Raw genomic sequence first — 19,960 nt, forward strand, 5'->3', positions numbered from 1 at the left:
TCGACTTGACACCTATCATGCTTATTAAAATTAAATCAAATTCCATTATTTTATTTATTATTTATGGTTATTTTGATTATTATTAAAACAAACCTAAATATTTTTATCGTATTTATACATATAGTTATTGAAATGTTTTTAACCTATGTAAATTTCTCTTAAGTTATTATTATTATTATTATATATATATATTGCAGTTTTCAATATAAATTTATTAAATTATACTTGTAGGATAATAAAATTCATATAATTAAATTATTGTTATTATTTAGAAGCATTTTTATTTTTTCATTACTATTATTTTAATTAAGTAGATCGATGTGTAAGCAAATTATTTATGTATATCAATTATTTTTAGACTATATAATTTAGTTATTTATGTTGAAAATATAATATTAAAATATGTATGTTGAATGTTGAATGTTGAAAATTAGGTAAAATTAGGTGTTGAATATTGAAAATTAGTGTGTGATGATGTATGTAATGAGGTAATTTATTTTGGAATATTTGTATATGAAACTCTATAAATAGAGCACTCATTTGTGAATGAAATAACAATTGAGTTGAGAGAAAAATATTATAAAGTGTGTAGTTTGATAATTTTGAGAGTTTGAGATTTTTACTTTTTACCGTAAATTTTTACTTTTTCACAACACGTTATCAGCACGAAGCTCTAAAAGTCCTACATATTTTTCCAAGCTCCAAACAGAAGAAAAAGGTAACAAAAGTAATTATATTTATTTTACTGTTATTTGTTTATTGTGTATTTATTTAATATACAATATAATGTTATTATTAGAAATAATAAAAATAAATTTTTCATAAACTTGTTATAAATCCTGGGAGGATGTTAAGACGACATCCCACACTCCCGGCAAGGGATACGACAAGTATAAAAGCCTATAAGGTTTTTAAACAAAATAAATTATGACAGTCGTTATAATATTATGATATGATATATATAATTATTTAAACATGTCTAATATTATATATACCATATTATTACCATAAAATTATACAAATACATACATTTATTCTTTTATTCACCAACGGTCATAAACGGTAACAAAACGGCTAGTTTTTGCCCTATAAATATGATCTCTCAAACTCATTCAATCACCCCAACTTTCTCTTCTTCTCTAAAAATTATTCTTCATCAAATTTTCGGAGAAAAAAGAAGATGGCTTTCGCAAGGTTATTTTTAATTATTTTAGTTATCATACTCACGAGTCTTGTATTTATCGGAGAATATCCTCCTCGTGTGTTTTCTTTATTTTTACGAATACTTGTACTTGTTGTTTATCCATTACTTTGTATTGCAATATTCATTAACTAATAAAATGCATCGTGATTTTTAGTACCACCATGGCAAACTTGACAAAGCTCGAATTCATCGCTCTTGACATTACTGGGAAAAATTATATGCCATGGACTCTAGATGTAGAAATGCATCTTGAGTCATTGGGTCTAAGCGAGACCATTAAAGAAAATGGCATATGCACGTCACAAGAAAAGGCAAGAGCCATAATATTTTTACGTCGACATCTCGACGATGGATTGAAATGTGAATATCTGACTGAAAAAAATCCCATGGCTTTGTGGAAGGGATTAAAAGAAAGATTTGAACATATAAGAGAAGTTATACTTCCGACCGCCCGGGATGAATGGAATACATTAAGATTCCAAGACTTTAAAAAAGTCAGTGATTACAATTCGGCGATGTATAGAATAATCTCGCAATTGAAATTTTGTGGCCATGAGATTACTGAATCTGAGATGCTTGAAAAAACATTTTCCACATTTCATGCATCAAATATTACTCTACAGCAACAATATAGAGTACGTGGATTTGCCAGATATTCTGAACTCATCGCCTGTCTTCTTGTGGCGGAAAAGAACAACGAGCTTCTAGTGAGAAATCATCAGTCCCGACCCACTGGATCAACAGCATTTCCCGAAGTAAATGCTGTAAATAAAAATGAATTTAAACCTCGAAACCAAAATCAAATTCAAAGACAAGATTTTGGTCGAGGTCGAGGTCGAGGTCGTGGACGTGGACGTGGACGTGGACGTGGATTTGGTCGTGGTCGTGGTCGAGGCCGTGGTTTTGAAAATAATAGAGATAGTTATTTTTATAACTCATCTCAAAAGAGCGTCCCAAACCATCCACAGAAAAGGCATCATGAGAATACAAGTGTTAATGAGGATCACTCAAAAAGATATGAAAGTTCTTGTTACAGATGTGGTACTCCAGGACATTGGTCCAAAGTTTGTCGAGCCCCTGAGCACCTTTGTAAACTTTATAAAGAATCATTAAAGGGGAAAGAAAAGGAGACCAACTTCACTGAACGCAGTGACCGTTTGAGTGATTCAACTCATCTTGATGCTGGTGATTTTATGAATGATTTCTCTGGAAATGATCAACATGTTGGTGGGATAGAAATGAACAATTTTGATGCTGCAGATTTTCTAAATGATTTTTCTGAAAATGAACAATATAGTGGTAGAATATAAATGTACAATAATTTGTTTTTCATGTATTCATAGAATAATGTTTTATTGTATAATTATGATATGTGTTATATTTAATATATATTGCCAGTAATTTATTTCATTGCATATTTTTTTTGAAGTTCAAATATGGAAAATGCAATGAGCAAAACTGAAGTTTGCATACCCGATAGTGGTACAACGCACACTATCCTCCGAGATAAAAGATATTTCTTGGAACTAAAACCAACAAAAACAACGGTGAATACAATATCAGGTCCTGTAGACTTGATTAAAGGATGTGGTAAAGCACAATTTTTGTTACCTAATGGTACAAAATTTTTGATCAATGATGCTTTATATTCACCACAATCGAAAAGAAATTTGTTGAGTTTTAATGATATATATTCCCATGGGTATGATACTCAAACAATGAATGAAGGGAATGAGAAATATATGTGTCTTATCACATATAAATCAGGAAAGAAATATGTGATTGAAAAATTACCAATGCTCCCTACTGGATTGCATTATACACATATAAGTCCCATTGAATCAAACATGGTAGTTGATAATTCTTCGATATTAACCAATTGGCATGATCGATTGGGACATCCTGGTTCAACAATGATGCGAAGAATTATAGAAAATACACATGGTCATCCGTTGAAAGACCAGAAGATCTTTCAGAATAATAAGTTTCAATGTAAAGCTTGTTCTCTCGGAAAACTTATTATAAGACCATCACCAGGCAAAATCCAAACTGAATCACCAATGTTTCTTGAACGTATTCAGGGTGATATTTGTGGACCAATCCATCCACCATGTGGACCATTCAGATACTTTATGGTATTGATTGATGCCTCCAGCAGATGGTCACATGTATGTTTATTATCAACTCGAAATGTTGCATTTGCAAGATTACTTGCTCAAATAATAAAATTGAGAAATCAATTTCCCGATTATACAATCAAGAAAATTAGACTTGATAATGCTGGTGAATTTACTTCCCAGACTTTCAATGATTATTGTATGTCTATGGGAATCATTGTTGAGCATCCTGTTGCTCATGTACATACACAGAATGGATTGGCTGAATCATTGATTAAACGTCTGCAAATGATTGCTAGACCAATGATTATGAAAACAAAACTCCCTATTTCTATATGGGGACATGCAATTTTACATGCCGCTGCATTAATTCGCATCAGACCAAGTGCATATCATAAATACTCCCCAATACAGCTTGCATTTGGTAAAGAACCAGACATTTCTCATCTGAGAATTTTTGGATGTATGGTGTATGTGCCTATTGCACCACCGCAACGAAAGAAAATGGGACCTCAAAGAAAGGTTGGAATTTATATCGGTTATGATAGTCCATCAATCATTCGATATCTTGAACCTCAGACAGGAGACGTGTTCACAGCACGTTTTGCTGATTGTCATTTTAATGAGGAAATCTTCCCAATGTTAGGGGGAGAACAGAAACATACCGAAAAGGAAATTACGTGGTATGTATCATCATTGTTACATATGGATCCAAGAACAAAACAATGTGAAAAGGATGTACAGCAGATTGTGCACTTGCAAAGAATAGCAAATCAAATACCAGATGCATTTGCAGACACAAAAGGGGTAACTAAATCATATATACATGCTGCAAATGCCCCTGCTCGAATTGAAATTCCAAAGAAACAAATGGAAGATACTCATGATGTCATTAAACGCCTGAAGCGTGGAAGGCCAGTCGGTTCCAAGGATAAAAATCCTCGTAAAAGAAAATTCATAGAGAAACACGATGATCACAAAATAAAGAATGATGTTTCTGAAGAAACACATGATGATCACAAAATAGAGAATGATGTTCCTGAAGAAACACATGATGATGAAAATGTTCTGTCAGAACCACAAACTGACGAGAATCATGAAATCTCTATCAATTACATTAATACTGGAAAAATATGGAACCGAAAAGATATAGAAGAAATTGATGATATATTTTCTTATAATGTGGCAATCGACATCATAAATGATAACGAAGATCATGAACCAAAATCTTTTGGTGAATGTAAAAATCGGCAGGATTGGATAAAATGGAAAGATGCCATCCAGGTTGAATTGGATTCGCTAAATAAACGTAATGTTTTTGGACCTATAGTCCTTACACCTGAAGGTGTAAAACCTGTTGGATACAAATAGGTTTTTATTCGAAAGCGAAATGAGAAAAATGAAATAGTAAGATATAAAGCTCGACTTGTTGCACAAGGTTTTTCTCAAAGGCCTGGAATTGATTATGAAGAAACGTATTCTCCTGTGATGGATGCAATTACGTTTCGGTATTTGATTAGCTTGGCGGTATCTGAAAATTTAGAAATGCATCTTATGGATGTTGTTACAGCTTACTTATATGGATCACTTGATAGTAATATATATATGAAAATCCCTGAAGGATTTAAGATGCCTGAAGCACAAAGTTCAAAACCCAGAGAATGTTATTCTGTGAAATTACAAAGATCATTATATGGGTTAAAGCAATCCGGCCGAATGTGGTATAATCGGCTAAGTGATCACTTGATGAAGAAGGGATATGTAAATAATTCAATATGCCCTTGTGTTTTCATTAAGAAAACAACATCCGGATGCGTAATTATTGCTGTATATGTTGACGATTTAAACATCATTGGAACGAGTAAGGAAATTCAAGAAGTTGTGTCATACTTGAAGGAAGAATTTGAAATGAAGGATCTTGGAAAAACCAAGTATTGTCTGGGTTTGCAAATTGAACAAAAAGAATGTGGAATGTTTGTTCACCAGACAAATTATACAGAAAAGATCCTTAAACGTTTTAATATGGATAAATCAAATCCTTTAAGTATTCCAATGGTTGTTAGATCATTAAACATAGAAAAGGATCCATTCCGTCCATGTGAAGATGATGAAGATATTCTTGGTCCAGAAGTACCATATCTAAGTGCCATCGGTGCCCTTATGTACCTTACAAATTGTACAAGGCCTGATATATCTTTTGCCGTGAATCTGTTGGCAAGATTTAGCACATATCCAACAAAGAGACACTGGAATGGAATTAAACATATATTCCGTTATCTACGAGGAACGACAGACTTGGGACTTTTGTATTCAAAAGATGCTAATCCAAGTATAATTGGTTATGCTGATGCTGGATACTTATCTGATCCACACAAGGCACGTTCCCAAACTGGATATGTATTTACTCGTGGAGGCACTGCAATTTCTTGGCGTTCACAGAAACAAACACTAGTAACAACTTCATCAAATCATGCCGAGATTATTGCACTACATGAAGCAAGCCGTGAATGTGTGTGGTTAAAATCAATGACCCAACATATCCAAATCTCATGCGGATTATCATTCGACGAGAAACCTGTGATACTATATGAAGATAATGCTGCATGTGTTGCTCAAATGAAAGAAGGATACATAAAAAGCGACAGAACTAAACATATTCCTCCTAAGTTCTTCGCATTCACCAAGGAGCTTGAGAAGAATAAATGTATTGATGTTCGTCACATTCGATCAAGTGAAAACTCATCAGATCTCTTCACAAAGGCACTTCCTACGTCAATATTCAGAAAGCACATATATAATATTGGGATGCGCAATCTACGAAATTTGTGAAGAACTGTTCATGTCAACATCAGGGGGAGTTTACGTGACTGCACTCTTTTTCCCTTACTATGGTTTTTATCCCAATGGGTTTTTCCAAGTAAGGTTTTTAACGAGGCAGTATAAAAACACGTAATGAAGACAATCATTATGATCATCATCACAAGGGGGAGTGTTGAAAATATAATATTAAAATATGTATGTTGAATGTTGAAAATTAGGTAAAATTAGGTGTTGAATATTGAAAATTAGTGTGTGATGATGTATGTAATGAGGTAATTTATTTTGGAATATTTGTATATGAAACTCTATAAATAGAGCACTCATTTGTGAATGAAATAACAATTGAGTTGAGAGAAAAATATTATAAAGTGTGTAGTTTGATAATTTTGAGAGTTTGAGATTTTTACTTTTTACCGTAAATTTTTACTTTTTCACAACAATTTATTATTATTAGTATTATTATTACATTCAATTTATTAAATTTTGATTAAACACCTCAAAATTTTTGGGTTGTTGCATCTGGAGTCCTTCCAATATAAAAAATATTACGGGTTCTCGTTGGTTTCTGCTCCTTGTTAATGATCATACACGAGTCTCGTGAATTTTCTTAATTAAGGATAAACCTGAAACCTGCTACTTGTTCAACGATTCAATCTCATGATCCAAACTTAGTTTTCGTCCCACATCCAAGTTTTAAAATCTGATCATGCCGGAAACTACTTTAACTCTGTTATGGGAACTTACCTCCAAAGTCAGGGCATAGTCCATCAAAGTTCTTGCTTCGATACACCCCAGCAGAATGGTGTCGCCGAGCGTAAGAATCGTCACTTACTTGAGGTGGCCGGATCCTTACTTTTCACACACATTGGCCCCGGGCATTTTTGGGGTGATGTCCTCCTCTCTGCTACCTAAGAATTGTCACTTACTTGAGGTGGCCGGATCCTTACTTTTCACACATTGGCCCCGAGCATTTTTGGGGTGATGTTGTCCTCTCTGCTACCTAAGAATCATCACTTACTTGAGGTGGCCGGATCCTTACTTTTCACACATTGGCCCCGAGCATTTTTGGGGTGATGTTGTCTTCTCTGCTACCTAAGAATCGTCACTTACTTGAGGTGGCCCCGATCCTTACTTTTCACACACATTGGCCCCGAGCATTTTTGGGGTGATGTTCTCCTCTCTGCTACCTACTTGATCAACCGAATACCCTCTCGTGTCCTCTAGTATAAGAATCCAATTCAATCCCTCCAGGCATGTTTCCCTCCTTCACATCTATTTCATCACATTCCTCTCAAAATTTTTGGTTGTTCGGTGTTTGTTCACTTTCACCAACATCACCGCAGTAAACTTGATCCCCGTGCTATCAAGTGCATTTTCCTTGGTTATTCTGCTAATCAAATGGGGTATAAGTACTACTCTCCCATCATCGAGAAATTCTACCCTTCCTTGGATGTCACTTACCTTGAACATGAGCCCTTCTATCCTAATTTTTCGATTTAGGGCGAGCCAGCACTACGAGAATTTCATCCCTGGGAACTTAACATCTACCTTACCACACTGGAACCCACTGTCACCTTCGATGCTCGTACACCCCATGTCACCAAATCACCAAACTGGCCACTACAGGTTTACTCAAGGAGGAAACAGCACCAGAAAGATGCCCAACAACACCCCGAACAGATTCAGCAGAGCCTTGGCTCGATCTCTGAGACAATGTCTAGGGACTATACACAGTTATGCCTAATTTAAATTATGATATGATGATTCCCCAGTGATTGAACATGATGATGAACAACATATTGCATTAAGGAAAGACGTTTGATCATGTACACAACACCCTATATGCAACTTTGTTTCTCTTGAAAAATTATCACATGCATGTCAAACATTTGTATCCAGACTAGTTCGAGTTCAGATTCCATAAACCATAGAAGTTGTTCTCCAGGATCCTGAAACGAAAACTGCTGCGTTTGAAGAAATACAGGCCCTTGAAGAATAATACTTGGATTCGTACGGAACTCCCTCATGGAAAACAAACTGTTGGATGTAAATTGATCTTCTTAGTAAAGCAGAAAGCTGATGGTAGTATCAACCAATTTCGATTGGTAACAAAGGGATACACAGTCATACGGCATTTACTATCAAGAAATTTTCAACCATGTGGCTAGACATAATACCATCCAAGTTATTCTTTCGATTGTCGCAAACTTGGATTGGCAGTTATATCAACTTGATGTTAAAAAAGCCTTCCTCAATGAAGACCTTGAGGAAGAGATTTGCATGGAAATCCCACCCTGGTTTTGAGACTGCATTGACATCCAATAAAGTATCTTGGTTGAGGAAATCATCGTATAGCCTAAAACAATCGCCTCCGGCATGGTTCCATCGTTTCTTAACAGTTCTGAAAAAAAAAAGGGTACACGTAAGGGCAATCTGATGACACATTATGTAGCAAACACTCTGGAGAAGGAAATATCTCAGTCCTCATTTTGTATGTCGATGATATTGTTCTGACTGGAAATCACACTGAGGAAATGACGTGGGCAAAAGCCTTATTCTCGAGAGAATTCGAAATGAAAGACCTCAATGAACTCAAAGATTTTATTTAAATGGAAGTGGCAAGGTCGTCTTTTGGGATTTCCATTTTTCAAAGGAAATGTGTGCTCGATCTCCTAAAGGAAACCGGAATGTTGGGATGCAAATCGGTAGAAACTCCGATGGATGCAAATGTTAAGCTTCAAGTCGACAGTGACCTCCCAATGGTTGACAAAGGAAAATATCAAAGGTTAGTAGGAAAACTAATCAATCTCGCGCATACACGTCCTGACATTGGGTTTGCCGTCATCGTCATCAGCCAGTTCATGAATAAACCTGCAAAAGACCACATGGATGTTGTATATTGAATTCTAAGATACGTCAAAAGAAATCCAGGCAAAGGACTTTTCTTCAAAAGATCCTCAACACAAGCCATTATAGTGTATAGCGATGCCGATTGGGCTGGATCTCACAGTGGTAAGCAGTCTACATCAGGGTATTGTACATTTGTGTGGGGGAATCTGCTAACTAGGAACAGTAAGAACCTCCCGTGGTAGCACGAAGCAGTGTACAAGCTGAATATCGAGCTCTATCTCAAGGAATGTGCGAATGAATGTGGCTGAAAGACTACTCGTTGAATTAAAGCTTGAGGACGGATGGCCTGAAGAATTAAGATGCGACAATCAAGCTCCTATAAGCATAACCAAGAATCAAGTGCACCATGATCGCTCAAAGCGCATTGAAGTGGATCGACATTTTATAAATGAAAAGACTGGGAATAAAGTCATTGATATCAACTATGTCCCCACTCGCATGCAAACAACAGATTTATTGACCAAGACACTTCACATATCGAGCTTTGAAGACTTATTTATGTTCTAAGTTGAACATGATCAACATCTATGACCTAACTTAAGGGGGAGAGTTGAAGTTCAAATAGTTGGATAGATCAATATTTGTATTCAAAGTTTACTTGATTAGGACTCTTGGAGAAGACCCCTTGTTCGATTGAACTAGGAAGATAGAACTCTAAAAATAAGTGCTTTATATTCTTTACTTCTAACCCTAAAAAAATAAATAAACCTGCTCTTCTCAGCCTATGTTTTTCGGTCTTTATCTATGTACTTCAAGATTAAATATAGCTGCAACTTGGAGTACTGAAACTTATTATCCTAGAATGTGATTTCAAGACATCTTGTAATTATGTGGAACTTGCTATTTATGAACTGCTGATGTTCATTGTAATTCTTCCTGCTCGAGAATCCTTGACCTGTTTTTAAAATGAAGAATGTTTCGCTAAGAGTTTACCACATCACTCACTTAGCACTTATCAGTAACTATTCTTCCTTATCATGTGTCTGAGGCTAATTATAAAACCCTTGGTGACTAGATTTATCTAGTGGGTGGTGGGATTGTTTTATGGAGTGACATATATTGGGCTCAAAAAATACATTAGGCCCAGTATATTAAGTAAGAATTGGAGGAGGAAAAATAAATAGGAGAAAGTTGGCTAGGATAAGGTAGTTTTTACGCATTATTCTCTGCTTTGGTTAGTTAACTTAGTTTTATGCTAGGGCAAGGAGAGGGAGTTTCTTCTCGTTGTAAAAGAATTTAATCCTTGGCTGTGTATTTCACTCTTTAGTTTCCATCTAAGTTGATCTATTTTCTCCTTTATCTTGTTAATTCGAATGGTTTGCGCTGTTTGAAAAATTGGTTCATAACAGATTGGCAACAGTGTCATTGAAGATGTAGCACATGACTAATTATGGTGGTGATATATTTCATCCAAAATAGAGCATGAGGGTTGGTAGTATAAATTCTTCTCACTCTGATTTTCCCATTACTTGTTTTACCCAGGTTTTGGATCAGTACAAGTGGCCTGAACATTTGGAGTCTGAATTAGTGTTTGGTAAGTGCAATATCAAAGTATTACTTTACCGTAGTTAAGATGAAATTTCTCAGAGTGTGGTTTTGTTTCCTGTTACTGCTTTGATCATGAAGGTTCATCGTCAGTTGGATCTATAAATGCACAATTTCTGGCCGCATTTTCGGCTGCAGCAGGAAAGCGGTCAGTGCCATTTTCCGACTCAGAGGAATCTGATCCAGATGTAAGATAGATTAGCGAAAATTGTTGCAATGTTTTTGTCTTTGTTTTAAGTGGTTTCTACTTCCTTCTGCCAGTGGGGCTCTTGGAATGCTAGTCTAGAGATAAAGAATCCTTCGATCCGTGTTATTTTTCCCACTATCGAGAGAGTCAAGAACAATAGGAGTGGAATTACGGCTTCAAGGCGGATGTTGTGCTTCTCAGAGGTAGGCAATGTCTTGGATAGAGGAAACCTTAGGAACTGCCCCTTTTTTGTTTGCTTGCCGTCCTTTCACTTGAACAAACATCTTAGGTCACTCGTCTTTTGCAGAAAACATGGCAGAGGTTGAAAAAAGTTGGCATACTCCACGATGCAACCCCTTTTCCGGCTGATCGAGTTGGGTTTCCTATGCATGTCAAGGTACCTATTTTTCAGCCGCTGGTAATATATTGTGTGACAAGTAGACTTCTAATACAATATCTATGCATTTCATATAGCTGGGCATTGCTTCTTCCATTTTTTTTGGAAAATATATTGAATGTTAGTATCTATGCTATACGCTTGGGTTGGATATGTATTAATTGACATGAGCCACTGAGATAAACTATCAATTATCCAAATTCATTTTAAGTTTTCCACCAAAGGATTTTTTTGATTTTGACATTCTACTTTCGGATCCGCAGATATTTTACAATAATTGAGGAATTTGAAATTTCCTAAAAGTGGTTTCATTTAAAATTCACTGATTTAGTTTTTCGTCAAATATGTGTCCCGTCATCCAGTGACAAAGGTTTGCCTCAATCTTTCACGATAAATATTTTAGTGCAACCGGCATGCATTTGGACCATTTTTGCTTTTCTGTTCTTCCTTTCTTTGGATGACAATTGCTGTAATTAAATTCAAACACAAGTCCTTGTTATGTTGTAGCTATTGTTCTTACTATGAGAAACTAGTTATCTAAAGTTTAACGTATAACAAAATGCCATATTTTCCATTAACCACAGGAGAATGAAGTAAACCCATATGAGAAAATAAAGAAAATTATTTTGCCCTATTTGCTTGCTCTTTGCAACACATTTTTTTCTTCATAAATGGTATGAACAGGTGGGAAGAAGACGTTTCGAGTCAACTGACGGATCTTCCTTTGGATGGGTTTATTGTGGATCACATAACTTCAGTGCGGCAGCCTGGGGACGGCCAGTCTCAGATAGACAATTGAATGGGACGGTGACAAATAGTTGTGTACTAGGTTCAAGACTCCACGTTTCTAATTACGAACTAGGCATTCTCTTCATCGTTCCTCCGCCAGATTCAGTAGACTGCGCCAAAGAAAGTGCTGAAAGCTTAGATGATATCATTTTACCATTTATCGTGCCTCCACCAAAATACTCTTTAGTGGACATGCCTGCTACAGCACAGGCAATGAGGAATGCATGGACTGAGCAGGGCGAACGAGAACGAGAACTACATGAAGCAGTCTTGACCCCTGCTGATGATTGTGTGGTAGAGGAAATACCAGAAGAAGAGGATGATGAAATTTTCGAGATTGATAAATATGACAAACTGGAAAATGAAGATGAAAAGACTTACGCGGGTAGGCTCTGGATCCAAGTTCATTCTTCCAGGGTCAGCGACCGGATCCAATATTAGGGGGCAAAATTTTTATTAGTCGTTCTTGTATTTTGACAAGGGGTGTACTATTCAATTTATAAGCCATAGGAATACCTAATTATGTAGCTCACAATGTATATCATCCGGTATTATTATGACAAAAATCCGAGCCATTTAAATCTTTCTTATTCCTTGTCTCAACGTTTCTATTTTATGCACTTAGTTTTAGAAATAGTTAAATATCGTGTAGGCAAACCTATGAAATCTGAACAGTTTGGTACGTCCCATGGATGAACCAAATGCGATAAAACAAGATCCGACGTTCATCTCATACCATGTATCAAATGGTTTCTCGATCAATTGATTATCATTGAATATTAGTTTCTATTGTGAATTTAAAATAGTTAAGTAACAAGTAAAACTCATTTTCCCTTGAAGCCAAAACACACCTCACCACACAAAGATTGTCGAATTAAGGTATGGATGTTCATCCTCATTCACATTCAAATTCACTAATTTATTACGAATACCCTTCAACCATTATCACAACAGAAGGAATCACATAAAACATGCCGTATTCATACATTTTTTTATCTTAAAAAAATAGAAGTAGTTTTAATTAGGGCTGGTTTGGTACGGTATATCGGTTTTTCAAAGAAAACCGTATACCGTACCGAAAATTTTGATACCGAAAAAACAGGTACCAATATCGTGCTGAAATTTTGTTATACTGAAATGTTAGTATACCAAAATTTCTGTATTTTTCGGCAATATAATATATACCGTTCTTACCAACACATTCGATATATTGATTTTTTGGTATGATATCGGTAAATACTATCTATACCGAAATCATTTAAAAAACCGTTGAGTTCTATTCCCAACTAACCTTTGGAAAATACTGAAGTTTGTTGGACCAATCATATGCAAATGTGAAGAAGTTAGCATGTTTGGATCATTCCAGTCCAATTCATTTGAAAGAGAGTCATCAACATTCAACATGAGTTAACAAAGCTATATTTTACTACGATTTAGGAAAAAGCATAAAAACAAAAACAACCAATCGATAAAATCTACTAAAACACAATAAATGAATACAATCATGTGATGTTTCAATCCATCAAATGAGAAGTACATGAGGTTTCAAGAAATTGATTATAGCTTGGACTTCTTGGCAAGATTCCTATAAATAACGAAAGAAAATACAAATAAGTTAGTTTCTTTTGATCTCCATTCTACACATAGCCAAAGGAAAATATGCACCAACTCCAAAGATTTTTTTCCTCATGCGTACATATGCTACGCTGAAGCATAATAAGGACTATTTAGTAAACGAAATTCATAAAAATGTTGGTGCCAAGGAAATTGGATAATTGAAATTTGAAATGATAGATTATTCCACTGAAATTTGTATATGATGATCAATGTCAGTACCAACATTATTCAACTATAACAAAATTATTTTTTCTGCAACGTAACATATTCAACTAAAGTAGTTATATCTAAACTAAAGTCAACATAAATCCATCGTTTTCAAATAGAAGTCCAAAACCTAAAAAAACAATAAAAATTTGTGTCTCAATACAACATTTTTGTTGAAATTCCAACATCTCAAAAGACTTGCAAAAATTTAAAATTAAATTTACTTGTAAATAGTCTTACTCTTAAAGTTAGACCAAAGTGGACGCAGAAGATGAAATGTTGGCATAGTTGAGTGGCATTTGCAGCTGCAAAAAGAAACATTATAATTTATGTTAGATTAATAATGACAAATAATATATGACTTTAAACTTAATTAAATAGAAAAACTCTCACTTTTTTCAATTTCTTCAATTTGCTTATATAATTCAAGATCATCATCTGTTGGATCTTTTCAAAAACTAAACTCCTCCGCTCTTAGCCAATCACTAGTGCACACCAATGCTTCTATTATTTTAGGAATCAAACTGCTCCTAAAAAGATCCACAACTCTTTTGCCCAAGCTAAAAGCAGACACACTAGCAACGGTTGAGCATGGAATTGCAAAAATATCCTTGGCAATAACAGAAAGGATGGGGTATCTAGTTTCACTTTCTCTCCACCACTCCAAAAAATTGATTAGATCGTTTTTCAATCTCATCGGCTAGGTACCTATCCACTTCATTAGATATCTCTTGAAGTTGTTCTTCTCCATTCTGTGCTTCCACATCAACAAACAATTAATCACAAATACCACTACCACCACCACTATATCACCATTTGTACCATCACACTGTATTTGCATACTTTGATTCTCAACATTCAATACATCATGTATTCCCTTGAACTCAATCCACAAATCTACCAAGTTTTGTTTGACCTTATCAACGAACTCTTGGATCCATGTAGGAGTGCCTCCCAGTTTTTTATGCTGACTTTAATACTTTGAAATTTGTTCCTCGGGTCCAAAACATTTCCAATAAATATCAAATGGTTCAAATAATCCAAATTCCCCCAATACTTGTCAAACTTTAACTTCATTGCACATGCTACTTTTTTAAGAGTTTGATATGAATCATCACTTTTTCTCTCTCTCAATCTCAACTTTTAGTACAATCATGGATTGATAAATCAATTGAGAAGAAGGATTTTTAGATGCACTTAGCTCCAAAATGGCATCATAAATTTTTTTCAAAAAGTGTACGAAAGCCTTTGCATTTTCCAATCATCAGTAATTGGAGGCCCTACTCTTTCTTTACCCTTTTCATATTTTTCACAAAAATAATTCATAAAATGGAACCATTCTTCGGTCATCCTTTCGAACACCCTTATATACTTTACTGCAAATTCAAGCATTTTATAAGTTGCATTCCACATTGTTTTGACATCCATAGGGACAGTGGACGTACTAAAAAACTTATCTAGCAATGAAAAATCCCTAAATTTATGCAACCTTGATGGTGAATAATGAATAAAAACAATTGCATTTCTTATAGCTTTAATTGAAGCATTAAGCTCTTTCAAGCCAACCTTAACAATTAAGTTAAATATATGACACGCACACCTCAAATGCAAATATTTTCCTTCAAACAATAATGAGTTTTAACTTTTCATTCTTTTTTTCAAGTAATCAGTTGCAGTGTTATAAGAGGAAGCATTGTCGACTATGACTAAAAGACTTTTTCTATCCCTCACCTTCTCAGACAAACCTCAACCATCTTGCCAATTTCTTCCTCGACATAACTAGTGATTGTTGTGAAGTCAATTATTCTTTTATGTAGCTTCCAATAACAATCCAAAAATGAGATGTTACTACAATGTAATTTATGTTTTGAATGGATGTCCAAGCATCGGTTGTGACACTTACCCTCTGGTCTCTGATCGCGCTTTGTATCTTAGCTTTCTCAACTAAGTATAGATCATAAACAATACTTGCAACTTTGTTTCGATCATAAATTTTGAATCTAGCTCGGTTGTAATTCATGCAATAATTCTACAAACTCATTCCCTTCGACAGCCCTAAAAGACACTTCATCAACAATCACATATTTTGCCAATTTCAGCTCACATCTTTTCTGTTTATAAGCTTGAGGAACCAAGGCACTTCTTTGTCCCGTAGTCTCATTCATTAATATAGTTTTACTTTTATCATTTGTACTTGATTCGTAGAGAGAACCCGACTTACACCTCCTTACTAAGTGGTTTTTTAACCCACTAGTACTCCCATAAACTGTTGGAATATCAACTTTGCAATATTTGCATATCCCTATTTGTTGTATGCTCCCATTAGGCAACTTTCTTGTACTATTTTCACAATGCTCCCAAAATATACTCCTGGAATGCTTAGGAGCAATAGGAGGCTTTGCTTTCAATGATTTTCTTAATCGTTTTCGAGCTGTAAACTCTTGTGTTTTAGACTATGTTGTGCTTGATGTTTGAGATGGACTTGGAGATGGCATATTAAAATCCATCCTGAAAGGAAAAAAAAAACATTTTACTGGATAAATTAGAAACAAACAAGTGAAGAGGCTTAAGACATGCACTCGGATGGAGCTTGATTAAATTTTATGATGCGATCAATATGGAGGTTGATTAAATTTTATGATGCACCAATAAAGCTCTACTTCATCATACTTTTATTGAAATTGATTAAATTTTATGATGTAGTCATTAGAGCTCTACTTCTCTTTTCCTAATCCTTCCAATCAATCATTTCTTATTTTATTCTAACAAATAATTGCAAAACACAGTCAATTATGTATAATACCTAAAATAACATCCTTACATAGTGGACTTCAAATATATCATAAAAGATGACATGAGAGTTATGAAAGTTTCGAATACCTTAAAAAAAGAATTAAATAATCCTAAATCTATTGTTCCAAATCAGTATCAATTTTTTAATTCCAACTCCTTGAACATTCTGCAATGGTGTATTTGTACTACGATGCGATGTACTTGCACAAGTATCAATTTCAATAAAACCAGTCTTTTTCGTCTTCTTTATTTTTTCCATGTGGATAGAGTCAACCTCCCGAAACACTCCATCTTCGAAAACATCACCTGGTAATTTCGTCGGACGAAAACCCAAATCACACAGAAAGAAAGAGTCCTCGAGTTTTGACAACTTTGTTGGACAAAAACCCAAAGATACACATCGTTGTGCCCATAACCAAAATCAAAATCAAAATCAAAATTTCTCAACGAAACATAAAATCTCCAAAGTCTAATCTCCCATCCAAGTAAATCAAGATAGAATCAAAATAAAAAGGAATTTACCTTTCAAAATCATCGATTTCTCGTCTCTTTGTGTAGATTTTCTGTTGTCTTCGATTCAAAAGTAAGGCGTAGGGGTTTTTTTTTTATAATGAAAATGAGGCTTAGAGTTTTCTTGTCGTGATAGGAACCGACGATGAAGATGAAACAAGAGTGGGTTGGTTTTCTTATTGGCTAGTGACGAGTTCTTTCACTAATTGACTATTGGTTTCAGCCCACTATCAAATTTAGCCCAAATAATTTTATTATAAGAATTTTTCGGTATTTTGGTATATATCGAAATACCGAATTTTTTAAAAACTCATACTGATACCGAAAATTTCTGTACGGTATAATATCATACTGAAATTTTTGGTATACCCTTAATATTGGTATATACGGTATATTTTGATATGATATGTACGGTATACCGAACTTTCGGTATTTTTTCTCAGCCCTAGTTTTAATAATTGGATACATTAGTGAAAAAAATCTTTTCTTTCTTTTTTTAGTATTTTAAATATAAGCAGAAGTGGAAACCTAATACATTTTTAAAACTTTAGATAGTGAATTTTTCAATTTCTTTAAGGAAATCATATTGTGTTCACAAAACAATTGAGTGGGAGTTCCTGACACGAGATCTTGCAAAGTGTGTGAAAATCAGACTTCTGAAAAAGGGATGTGAATGTCGAATCGACTGTTAGTTCTAACTACATCGGTAAGCCACAAAACTAGGAAATTAACTTAAGAAAATTGAAGAAAAAGTTATGAATAATAACAAATTTAATTTTGTCATCTTGAACTTGAATAAATATTTTTACAACTAGAATTGGAAAAGTTGAAGGAAAATGCTAAAACTAAGGAAACTAAGCTAATGAAAATTGGAAATAAGTGAATTACAATGAATTAGAATTGATGAAATTTTTAGAGAATATTTTATTTTGTTAATGATGAGTTATGTCTCGTCTTTCTGATGATTCTGCTTGTTTTGTTCGAATTCCTCCGAGTGGTTTGGATCATCTTCCACGATAACTGATCATGGATTGTGTCTCAACTTCCTCAACATGCACAAATGTCCAACTTCTCAAATCGCCAAATCTTCTAACTTAATGGATTTTTAACCAAATGAGCCCTAATTTTTATTTGGGATGGCAGAATTAGTAATGTATGACAAATGATTCTTAGCCAGTTTGGTCAATAAGCTAATATAACTATTTATATAATCTTATTTACCTGCTGACTTCTCTAGTTCTTTTCCATTTACACAGAGACTCAAAGTACAGTTTTCAAATATGGATGAAGGAAGAACTTAATCTCCATGTTCTCCTTATCACGCTTTCCTTTCAAACCCTTCAAGCTCCAAGATTCTCCTTGAATTGTATTTGTATTCCCTCACTCTTGTCTTCTTTTAAATTCATTACTTCATTCATCCACCCACCCACTAGCAAGTCATCATGTTGCCACCTCTCTTGCTATAGCCTGCAACATTAACACCACAAAGTCTACCTCTCTCACTTCCAAACACAGAACTCCAGGGAAAAAGTATAAAATTTGTCCTCCTCATTTTTCTATTGCATTTATGCACTTAAATGCATTCATCCACTTGCTTGTAACTTCAACATGGACACCTGACTTGCAACTAGATATCATATACCAAATAGAACACAACTAGGACTTTATATATATTTGGACTATGAAATATACATAATGGATCTTTTTGTTTGTTCTAAGAAATGGTGATCAAATTGCGGCATGCAGGTCTGCTATTGCTCTAATAAATTTTTTTGTTATTTGAGCTTTCTTTGACTCTAAATTGATATCATGGCTTGGAAGTAGTTCACTGACTGGTGATGGTGTGAATTGCCAAATGACTTGCTTTTATTTTGGGATGAACTTGTTGTTTGTTGTATTTTCTTATCTGTAATGTGTTTGAGGTTATGGAATGTACAAGTTTTAAGATAAACTCTTCAAAAAGTTTTTGGAAGAAAGATCCAATTGTCTGTTTTGATCTATTGTACATAACCACCGACAAAATCACAATTTTCTGTGAAAACACATCACATAATTTTCTTGACAAACAACATTCACACATCATTATTTAATAATGTTTACACATGGTTCATAGCTTGTATCAACCATTTTAACAATAATTTGACCAATAAAACCAACAAATCTACAATTACACTCCCCAAGATTTGGTGACAAAATAAAATCCCATGAGAATTTTTTTTTATTTATTTACAAATGCTTTATCATTATTTGCAAGTAAAATTTGTTCGGAATGACTTACAGTCCCATGAGCAAAAATTCTTATTTATTTACAAATGCTTTATCATTATTTAAAAGTTAAATTTGTTGGAAATGACTTACAAGCATACTCTCCAGTCCACATCATCCTAATTTTGCAGAATTTCTTCATAAACATCAATTCTTGTTAAAAAAACAAAAACAAAACAAAACAAAAATTTTCATTAACAAAAAAGTGGCTACTTCATCAATATTGACCAAAGAAAAAGCATATCACATCTTCTATATTCAAAAATTCAAACCTCATTAACCATCTGTCTCTTGCATCCCCAAATTTTAACCACAACAAAATCCGGATGTTATCTTCAAGTTGATATAATATAATCAATAGCAATTTATGACATGCAAACCACATTTCAAACACTATATTGCATCTATCCATCACCACCTCAATCAAATACAATAAATTCAAGGATAAAACACACAAAACCAAATGATTTAAAGCCATAATTTGGCCACCATATCATCTACGCATGAAAGTGACTAAAAAACCATGTTTAGCAACATTTTTTTCTCTACCAAACAAAAATGTTCCCATGACTATTTTTTGTGATATTAAACAAGTTTCA

At 34.3% G+C, this 19,960-nt stretch overlaps 1 protein-coding gene and 1 long non-coding RNA gene across 2 annotated transcripts in view; one reads left to right on the forward strand and one right to left on the reverse strand.

Annotated features, from left to right (window-relative positions):
- Window positions 1-12,559, forward strand: part of LOC140822936 (uncharacterized) — a 33,720-nt gene extending 21,161 nt beyond the window's left edge. The window contains exons 8-12 of the mRNA XM_073183940.1: window positions 10,534-10,585; window positions 10,678-10,784; window positions 10,858-10,986; window positions 11,091-11,180; window positions 11,865-12,559. Of these exons, the coding sequence (XP_073040041.1) occupies window positions 10,534-10,585; window positions 10,678-10,784; window positions 10,858-10,986; window positions 11,091-11,180; window positions 11,865-12,410 (924 nt within the window). The 3' untranslated portion in view covers window positions 12,411-12,559. The remainder of the gene's footprint in view (window positions 1-10,533; window positions 10,586-10,677; window positions 10,785-10,857; window positions 10,987-11,090; window positions 11,181-11,864) is intronic.
- A 681-nt stretch (window positions 12,560-13,240) lies between these two features.
- On the reverse strand, window positions 13,241-17,800 carry LOC140822937 (uncharacterized). Its single transcript, XR_012116072.1, has 3 exons — window positions 14,187-17,800; window positions 14,034-14,098; window positions 13,241-13,554 (listed from the first exon to the last, which is right to left on the reverse strand). It is a non-coding gene; the product is annotated as an uncharacterized lncRNA (long non-coding RNA).
- Between the last annotated feature and the right edge of the window lie 2,160 nt (window positions 17,801-19,960).

Source organism: Primulina eburnea, chromosome 2 (genome assembly GCF_022965805.1).
Source record: "Primulina eburnea isolate SZY01 chromosome 2, ASM2296580v1, whole genome shotgun sequence".
In the NCBI taxonomy this organism is placed as follows: Eukaryota; Viridiplantae; Streptophyta; class Magnoliopsida; order Lamiales; family Gesneriaceae; genus Primulina; species Primulina eburnea.